Source organism: Nanorana parkeri, unplaced genomic scaffold (assembly GCF_000935625.1).
Source record: "Nanorana parkeri isolate BGI_ZX_2015 unplaced genomic scaffold, ASM93562v1 scaffold214, whole genome shotgun sequence".
Taxonomy (NCBI): domain Eukaryota; kingdom Metazoa; phylum Chordata; class Amphibia; order Anura; family Dicroglossidae; genus Nanorana; species Nanorana parkeri.
In genome coordinates, this window is record NW_017306482.1 from 81,360 (window position 1) to 91,544 (window position 10,185).

At 48.7% G+C, this 10,185-nt stretch overlaps 1 protein-coding gene across 1 annotated transcript in view; it reads right to left on the minus strand.

Annotated features, from left to right (window-relative positions):
* Positions 1–10,185, minus strand: part of CCDC90B (coiled-coil domain containing 90B) — a 30,820-nt gene that overhangs the window by 15,036 nt on the left and 5,599 nt on the right. The window contains exons 4-5 of the mRNA XM_018555810.1: positions 9,868–9,971; positions 1,397–1,498 (exon numbers count right to left, since the gene is read on the minus strand). Coding sequence (XP_018411312.1) covers positions 1,397–1,498; positions 9,868–9,971 — 206 coding nt within the window. The remainder of the gene's footprint in view (positions 1–1,396; positions 1,499–9,867; positions 9,972–10,185) is intronic.

Here is a 10,185-nt window from a genome sequence, read left to right on the forward strand (position 1 = left end):
GCACTGTGTTTGGGAACACACACCAGCAGCCGTACATTCCAGTGCAACTGCTGATGTCAGTGCATCCTAAATGAAGGACCGCAGTACAGACATGGACTGAGTGATGGTCCCCCCCCGTGATTCAGACCTCTGCTCAATGAAAATTTTACTCACCAGACCTCCTTGAATTTAAATTCCCTACACCTGATGTAGAGGCTACTGGGACGTCCTCCTCGTTTAGGCTTTACATTTGACATGATCAATTCTCTGTATAGGAATCATTTTGTATATAGATCAAGATTTGTCCCAAGAATGTTTAAATTTCCTTAGCGGCTGATGTATAAAGACTTCGCCCGGCGTATAGATAGGTGAATGCCATTTGCATGGCACTGCAGCCACTAGATGGAACTAGAGGAGCATAGGAATTTCCCGTGCTCCTCAGCACCATCTAGTGGTTGAAATGCCATGCAAACTGCATTCACCTATCCATACGCCGGGCAAAACCCTTATACATCAGCCACCAACTGCTGATTGACACATTACCCGCTAGGGCTGTAACAACTAATCGATTAAATCAATAATAAATCGATTATGAGACTAGTTGGCAACTGTTCTCATTATCGATTAGTTGGTTTGAGGGAGATAGAATTTTGTTTTTAATACAACCAATCGATTAGTTGAAAAAAATTATCGGGCATCTAATCGATTATGAAAATAATAGTTAGCTGCCGCCCTACTACCCACTGTTCCAAGCATCAGCTACTCCTTAATGTCACTTGATTCTAAACTCTCTGTATCCTCCCCCTTGTGTTCCCAAGAATGGCACATTGCTACACGGCTGGCATATATTCATCATCATGATTAGCCCTGTACCCAGAAGACTACAAATTACAAAACAAACTACAACTCAAAGTCTGAACAATGTAACATTGTCATTGCTTGCTGGAAGCAATGCATGATGGGATATGAAGTCTTGTGAAATGGAGATTGCATCACATCAAGCAGCAGGGAAAGAGACACAAAGCACACTGGGAGTCCAGGAAGTTGTTGGAAGTGATGGACAGACAGAAGGCAGCGCTCACTACATAAAAGGGATTTTTTCAACTAAGCTTTGATTGTATTATGAAAGTCAACTCTACTATGTATTCCTATTACAGTGCTGATGTCATAACAGGATAGTGCATGCTGGGAATTTACAACTTTATAAAATCAAGGCCTCCAGTGGTAACATGTATCTGAGCTCCCAACTCCTCCCACCAGCAAATGCCAATATACTGCGCTCTCTCTCTCTCTCTCTCTGTTGGGTTGTTTCAGAAGAGGTAATGAGACGACAATGATGATGATGAATGGAGAGATGGAGAAGAAGGACACGTGTTCCTTTACACATGTTTATTCTGAACACGGGAATTACGATTACCTCGTTTTCAGCCCGGAGGGTGGCAAATTCACTTTTCTCCAGAATCACCATGTCTTTCCGTAAGGAGTCCAAGTGTGCCATGACCTGCTGGATGGTAATTTCCTGTAGAAGATTAGGAAAATATTCATCACGGTCCAAGCAGAACACCAGCCAAAGCTGTGACTTTCAATTTTGACATTTCAGAGGGCATTGGGGAAGTGCTAGGACCCATGTTGGGTTTTTCTTGGCATCTGTGTACCCATTGGAGAGATTTTCCCTCACTTCCTGTCTCAATAACATCAGCAGAAGAAAAAAAAAGGTCCTGTTGGAGAGATATCACTTCCTGTCCTGGAGATGCAACAGAAAATGAGAGAAAATCGCTTAGAAGTGGGAGGAGGTCCTCTCTAAGGTCTCCCTAGTGGAAGGTTGACCCCAAATCTCTTCTGGTGACAAATGTAAAATTCCACTTTCTGTCTGGTGACCAGCGAGGACAAAGACAGAATTCAAAACCTGTTTATGTATATCGGAGGCTCTGGATTCCACTTATTAGTAGTTAACGCCTAAAGAAACTCAATCAACTTCATATGGAGCGCACTGGTGCCGGTGAGGCCACTCTCAACAAGACCAGGGTGCTCCTTAACTAGGGGACCCAAGGTTTGAGATCTAGGTGCAAAAAGTCTACTGAGAGAGCCAGGCCAAAACGATACAAGAGTCCAAAATCACTTGTTTATTCAGAACATAAAACAACCAACACGTTTCAGGAGCTCGATAACCTTCATCAGGGCTCAGACATTGCATGTAATTAGGAGGACTCAAACTGACGTTGTCACCAAGGTTCGTTGTCTCCAGGGTGTTCAATGGAAACCTATGCTGCCACATTGGTTCTGAACATATTCAATTTATTCCTTGGTGACTGTGCCATTATTAATCCTTCAAATTACATATATCTACATATACTATATCTTGGACATAGTGGTACAAGCACTATATACATTCACCATAGTGGCACACAAGAAGCATGAGGGCAAAGCTGGCCACCACTTCAGGAGAAATAGTCAAACCAATATGGTGATGTAGGCCCAGGGCAATAGACTGGAGACCCAGGGCACATGCCTAGTCCTAGGGGGGGGCTACTGGATAGTATGCATGGACCTGTTAAAAGGAAGACTTGGGGAGGGACGGGGGAAACTGACTACAGGGAGGGTATATTACTCATTGTTGGCTGGAGGAGAATGCTATAGGATCGGTTACAGACTTGGGGTACAATATAAGTTATTGCTGGATTGAGGTGAGTGAGAACATAGATAACGTATTGTGGTCTGGTTGGAAAGGAATGGGGGATACTATAGTTTCCTGGTGGGGGAGACGTTCTATTGCCAGGGGAAGTACTATTATAATGCTGGTGGTGAGTTATAACAGAGTAAAGTAGCATGTAGAACTTGCCAATGTTGTCACTGTGTAAACAAGGTCCTAAGTCCATGGTCACATTTTGGAAATGCCTAATTTTAGGGTCCATGATGCATGCATAGAAGACAAACTTCACCCCTGTGAACAAAAAAGTGAATAGTGAAATCACCACACACTAAAAAAAAAAAGAAGTGCACGAGGGTGCTGTGGTCCTCCGAAGAGGAAGTTCCTCGAATTCCTGAACCCCCCGGGGCGCGGACCCCGATCCTCAGGGCCCTACCGAAGTAGGAGCCACGAGTACTGGGTGGGGGCTCTCTTGAGGAGAGCAAGGTGCACATGGAAGGGCTTTATACAGTACAACAGCAAAAAGGGACCCCCGCCGTTGCGTTCCTGTGCCTTTAAGGAGGTTGGGCTTCCTCCTGACAAACCTGCACCCAATTTTATCTTTTGCCCCATGTGCTCCAAGATGGAGACTTTCATAGTTTAGAGTTAGGACCGCACTATATGGAGGTGCCTTGGCGCGGCGGTGCGGCTTTCACATTTTCTGCAGAAGTGTATCTAAACCTCTGCTTTTAACCTTAGCGGTGAGACAAGTTTTTTTGCATGCTGGCTGGTGAGTGTGCTGGGAAAACTTCTTGCTGTTCTCTCTAAGAGAGACCCCCAAGTGGGAGGAGGCAGGGGAGCCAATAGAGGCTACAGAATCTCCTCCCCAACTTCAGGACGGGCACCCGAAGGTACCCGCGCCCTCCGTCTTCTGTGGAGTCAAAGGTGCTCAGTCGTGCATAAAATAAATAGGTGACAGTGCATAACGCTGACATGCCTTTCGGCCAGAGTAGAAAATATTGCCCCAGGCAAGCCAAAAGGCCTGCCTAGGAGGCGTAGTGTAGATAATGCAAGAAGTGCCGTGACCTAGTGACAGTGAATCACTGTGGGGTCCCACTCCCAAGTGATTTTCTGGCACACCCTGGGACACCACCCCCAGGGGGCACAGCACCACGGGCCTCTGTGCCTCCTGAACCCTCCGGCCAGACAAGGGCAGCACCCATTCCCATCAGGAGGCATCGGCGCCGAGAAGTTTCCACCTCAGAAAGAACCTCTCGACGCCCACCTTCACTTCATAGATACCATCCCCCCTACAGGACGGTGCTGTTCCTCTCCGAAAACTGATAAGAACAGATACTACATATGATCTTAGCCAAAAGGCCGAGAAGCGGGAATGCCTACAATTTATTTTTTTAAAGCGTGCGTGCTTGGAGCGTGCTTGAAAACGAATCCCCTGTGAACAAAAAAAGTGAATCGTGAAATCACAACACAAAAACGTGCACAAGGGTGCTTGGTCCTTCAATAAAGAAGGGGCCACAATTTCCCGACTGCCCGGGGCGCAAGACTCCTGACAGGGGCAAGGAATACTTTGGCCCACCTACCCAAAAGGCAGGCGGACCCCGATCCTTTGGGGACCTGCTGAAACAGGTCCCACAAGTACTAGGTTGGGGGGCTCTCCCGAAGAGAGACCCCCCCCCCCCAGGTGGGAGGAGACAGAGAACCCTATATAAGGGCACAGAATCTCCTCCCTACATCAGGAATGGGCCCCGAAGGTACCCGTACTCTCCGCATCTGTGGGTAAAAATTTAAAAAAGCGTGCCAATCGTGCATGTAGTGCATAAATAAATCTAAAGTGCCAGTGCACCACGCTGACAGGCCTTAGGGGCCGGAGTGCAAAAATATTTCCCCGGACTAGCCATAAGGCCTGTCCAAGAGGCGATGTGCAGAAACTGCAAGGTGGTGTGTGACCAAGTGCACAGTGAGTCAATGTGGGGTCCCATACCCAAGTGACTTTCTGAGCACCCCTGGGATGCCACCCCCAGGGGGCACAACACCACGGGCTCTGCCGCCTCCCAACCCTCCAGCCTCGATCAAGCTTCGTATCCATTCCCATCAGAAGGTAGTGCCGTCCGGGGTCCATCCCTACCACCGGTGACAGCCCAGCATAACTGGGCCAGAATCTAACCGGGAGGGACTGTACCCCATCTGACACCCACCAATTACGCCAGAGAGTACTCAGAAACGATCCACCTTTCTACATAGGCAACCGTAACCTTTCCCCTCCAACAACTGATAAAAACAGATACTACACTTGATCTTAGCCAAAAGGCCGAGAAGTGAATGGGCCTACAATTTTTTTTTTTTTAAGCCCGTGGACATGCGTCTAAACAAACTTCCCCCTGTGAACAAAAAAGTGAACCGTGAAATCACAGCACACAAAAACGTGCACAATAAAGAAGGGACCCATTTCCCGACCCCCTGGGGCGCAAGGCTCCTGACAGGGGTTGAGATACTTTGGTCCACCAACCCGAAGGCCGATGGACCATTTCCTTTGGGGACCGAAACAGGTCCCCCATAGTACTTGGCAAGTGGGCTCTCCCGAAGAGAGACCCACCTCCTGGGTGGGAGGAGACAGAGAACCCCGTGGAGGGCACAGAATCTCCTCCCAGCATCAGGAAAAGGCCCCGAAGGAACCTGCACCTTCAGCAATCTGTAGGTAAAATTTCAATCAAAAAAATCAATCGTGCATCGTGCATAGAGTGCAATAAATAGTACTAAAGTGCCAGTGCACCATGCTGACAGGAGTGCAAAAATATTGCCCCGGACTAGCCATAAGACTGATAAGAACAGATACTACACTTGATCTTAGCCAAAAGGCCGGGTAAGGTGCTCCCTAGCACACAACCATTTCATCCTACAATGGTGCCCCAGGTGTTTGAGGATCTTCACCATGTCCCTTTTACTATACCTACGGAGACTTCCCGTGGGGTTCCCACGTTTATCTCATTCTTGTATTCGTCTATCAGCCCCTGTGCTGCCCCTCAGTGCCTCCTTTCTCCATCTATACCTGGGTGTCTCTTTCCTTGTACAAAGTCACCTTTCAGTCCCTGATTTCATGCATGCTAAACTTCGCCATTTGCATCTATTTATACAATCTGGAATAATTGACCTCGGATTTACCTTGATTTAGAATGCATCCAAAAAGACTATTATGCCCCAGGAGGCGGAATGACACAGCGTCATTCAGGAGAAGCTTGCGTAGCTGCAAAAACAACCCTGCAAATGATTTCAAAGAAGTTCGGATCGGCTGACAGAGCACCCAGAGCGGCTCCCTGGACTGCATCAGAGCGCTAGCCGCAGCTCCCTCCCGCCCGCACGCCCGCCAACTTGTCTGTGGCTCCCTGGACGACAGAGTGGACAGCTGCAGCCAAGCCAGGTAAGACATCCCCCGAAAATAAGACCTAGTGTCTTTTTTCGTAGAAAAAAATATATAAGACACTGTCTTATTTTCGGGGAAACACGGTATGAGGTGAGTGAAAAGCACTCACCTCATAGTTCTCCTTTAAGGCTCGTGCATGTGAATGAATGGAGTGCGGTTAAGCAATGAAACAGCAACTGCTGAAAATAAGTCTTTATCCTGAAGAGATTATTATAGATGTTTATTCAGTGAAAAGCAAGGACTGGGAGATGCCCCCACCCGACCCGTCTTCATCTTCTTGCTGCGAGAGCTCAATATGCAAATGACAACCTTTAGCTCTGAAGTTGGTGCGCAGACACGAATCCGTCCTCCCCCAATAGACACACATGCTGTTTACCTCTAGCGGACTTGCTGCAATGCTATGGCGGAGCTCAGGGTAGAGGGGCCCATACCTAGAACAGGGCTATGAAGTATAAATAGAGTCAGCCTGTGCTTTGCCCAATCAGGATAGAGCAATAGGTTCACTTGACCAAGTGCACACTCTCACCCTACTCTGTTATTGCCGCCAGGACCATAGAGTAGGGTTGCCGCCTGTCCGGGATTCACCTGGACAGTCCGGGCTTTGAGTCTTGTATGCCAAATGAAACCTGGACACAAGATGTCACAATCTTAGGTAGACAGGGGAAACCACGGGGTCCTGGTGTTCCAATTTGAGTGCATGAAGGAGGCACGGGACATGGAGGGATGCTGGAACTTGGGGAGCAAGGAGGTGTCCGAGACACAGGGAGCAGATAAGTCTTGAAGGACACACTCTGATGTCTCTCTCTCCTCGCTTTCTCTCCTGGCTGTCTCTCCTCGCTTTCTCTCCTGGCTGTCTCTCCTCGCTCTCATCCCTGGCTGTCTCTCCTTGCTCTCTCTCCTGGCTGTCTCTCCTCGCTCTCACCACTGGCTGGCTCTCCTTGCTTTCTCTCCTTGCTCTCACCCCTGGCTATCTCTCCACGTTGACTGTATGCGGTCTCTAGTGAATGGATAGGCTGCATTCTCAGTGATGTCACCGGGCTCTAGTGAATGGATAGGCTGCATTCTCAGTGCTGTCACTGGTCAATAGGGAATGTCTGGACACTGCATTCTCAGTGATGTCACTGGTCTCTAGTGAATGGATAGGCTGCATTCTCAGTGATGTCACCGGGCTCTAGTGAATGGATAGGCTGCATTCTCAGTGATGTCACCGGGCTCTAGTGAATGGATAGGCTGCATTCTCAGTGATGTCACTGTCTAATAAGGTGCTTCAGTACATAATTCGGAGCGCTCCTGTAAGACAAGTGAAGTTCTCTGGACTGTTCAGGAGTGATCCTTCTTCTTCAGCCTGTATTAGACGTTCGGTGCTGGGTGGTCAATTTCCTCTCTTCCATTATACAGTCATTTCCTCACTACATGATGGATGTCTGACGGCCGCACAAGGAAAATGACAGATTCCATTACTCGCTGAAAAGAAATATCTGAATATGAGCGGATTAATCGCCCCGCGCTGCATTTCTGATGCCTAATAAAAAAAGAACCTTGTAACATAAATTTGATGCCGGGGACGTTCAGTTAGTCATCGGATGACATCATTTGATATAGCTGCATGCGGAACAATGTCATCAAATATTCAGGGAAACTCTCGTCTTCCCACGATTCCGTCTGCTTTACAGAAATATTCTTTGAAGGAGGATTTAAGGACGGCTGCCGGAAAATATCAAACTCGTACTCGCCCAAATGCCCCGATACTGGAACTTCCGGTCAGAGGGAGATGCAAGGGAGCATGGAGTCGGCTTCCTGGCCAATCAGGAAGCCGGAGCGGCGGGCCATAACCCGCCTCCCGGCTTGGCTACGTAGCCAGCTTCACTTTTTGCTAGGCAGCCTGGCTTCCTGACCAATCAGGAAGCTGGACAGCATGTCATGACCCGCCTCCCTGATTGGCTAGGAAGCCGGCTTCACTTTTTGCTAGGCAGCCTGGCTTCCCGATACTTCCGGTATCAGGAAATTAACCCTCTTGGGCATGGAGTTCACCAGAGCTGCACAGGTTGCCACTGGAGTCCTCTTCCCCTCCCCCATGACGACATCACGGAGCTGGTGGATGTTAGAGACCTTGCGAGTCACATGACACCGGGAAGGAAAAAGGGCTCATTGGGCCCAATGTGGACATTTTCACTTACGGGTGTACTCACTTTTGTTGCCAGCTGTTTAGACATTAATGGCTGTGTGTTGAGTTATTATGAGGGGACAGCAAATGTACACTGATATACAAGCTGTACACTCACTACTTTACATTGAAGTGTAATTTCTTCTGTGTCGTCACATGAAATGATATCATCATATATTTACACAAATGTGAGGGGTGTACTTACTTCTGTGAGATACATTATATATATACACATACTGTACATGTAATAGTATCACATACATACGGAGTGTGGGCGGGCTGCCGCTGTCAAATGCAGCCGATCGTTAACTTGAACGTGGGACTGCGACCGCTTGTAAATGACACATTTGGAATCCCTGCCGCAGGAATCCCAAAATGCACCGTAACTGTCGGTGTGAAAGAGGCCGTATATTTGAATGTTGTGGTTTCATTGATACGGGTTTTATATTCCTATATGTTCTGCGGCAATGCCACGGGGTAGTATGGCAACTTTGGCACCCAGCCAGAGGGGCTGGGAGGGTCCAGAATGTGAACCATTTTATAAAGGAAGAACTTGGCTTTTCAGATTCTTCCGGGTTTTCCTATTTGTAGCCGGGATCTGGAGATCTCTTAGAGCTCTGGGTGGGATGAGATCTCCAGTCCTGGGGCCAGGTTTTGCCAATGACCAGCCTGGGCTGATCAGGTGGCTGAGAGCTGCCTCATTAGGAAGCCAGCCCAGAGCTCAGGGGAGAGCTGTGGGTGTGCAGGAGGCACATGACCACAGGCAGACTCTGCTGCGTGCGCCAGCACAAGTGACACGGCCAGGAAGGCTGGAGAGGTCCAGAGGCTTGGGGACCCCGAGATACCTGCTAGAGAGACAGTGACCTACGAGGGGTGAATACTGAACCGCTTGGAGCTGAGGAAAGCTGCTGAGCAGTGCTGAGGACTGTATTCACAGAGAAATGACGGTAAAGTCCTGGGACTATCACACGGGGAGTGTATGGGACAGAAAGATGTCGGTGAGACCAAACGCAATGTCCTGATGAGACTCCTGAATGAACTGTTATTCTTAATGCATGCTGAATAAAGACTTTCCTTTTATGTTAAAGTCGGCTTCAGGAGCGGTCTCTTAGCGCTCACCATTGTGCTACATTCCCCAAACTATCACAGTCCATAGTTTTGTCTTGAAGCCCTGATGAAGGAGGAGCCTCCGAAACACGTCGGCTGTTTTATAGGATCGATTTAGCCTTTTGCTATGGCGGTCCAAGTTACTTTTGGGTACCCATTAAACTCCCGGCAAACTAAAACTGAACCCTTGCCGCGGGTCTTGGTTGTTTTTCTGCTTGTTTTGGTCCAGGGGCTGGAGTGAAGAAAATACACTCACCTGATCCCCGGTCCTACCGGGATGCTACGCCGGTCCCTGCAGCCTCTTCTCTCCGGCCTCTGGCAGTCTAGGGACCCGTGAGGTCATCACGTTGAATGCAACTGCATTATACATTAGGATGCCCAGGGACTTTCCCTGCCAGACCAGAGGAGGAGAGGGGGGGGCGAGGGGTCACTGCTGCAGGACCAAGGATCAGGTGAATATATCTTCTTTGACCCGGTGTAAGAACGTACACGGTGAGGCCAATATATGTCATGTGGAGCGCCCCCTTATTTATAACATTAGAGGACACTTACCTGCTGAGCCCGGGTCACCATCTCGCGGTACACGGTGTCCAGACTGGCGTTTGTCAGGGAGGCCAGCGCGGACACAATGGTTTCTGATTGGGCTTTGTCAAATCCTAAGAGACAAAAATGATAAAACAAAGAAAATCAGTTCAAGGAAAAGGCCAATGTGACGCTTTACAGATGTCATACCCCATTGTCACCTGCAGGTGGAGAGAGGGGAGAGAGAGAGAGAGAGGGAAAGGAGGGAGAGAGAGAGAGACAGGGGGAGATAGAGAGGGAAAGGAGGGAGAGAGAGAGAGAGGGGGGAAAGGAGGGAGAGAGAGAGGG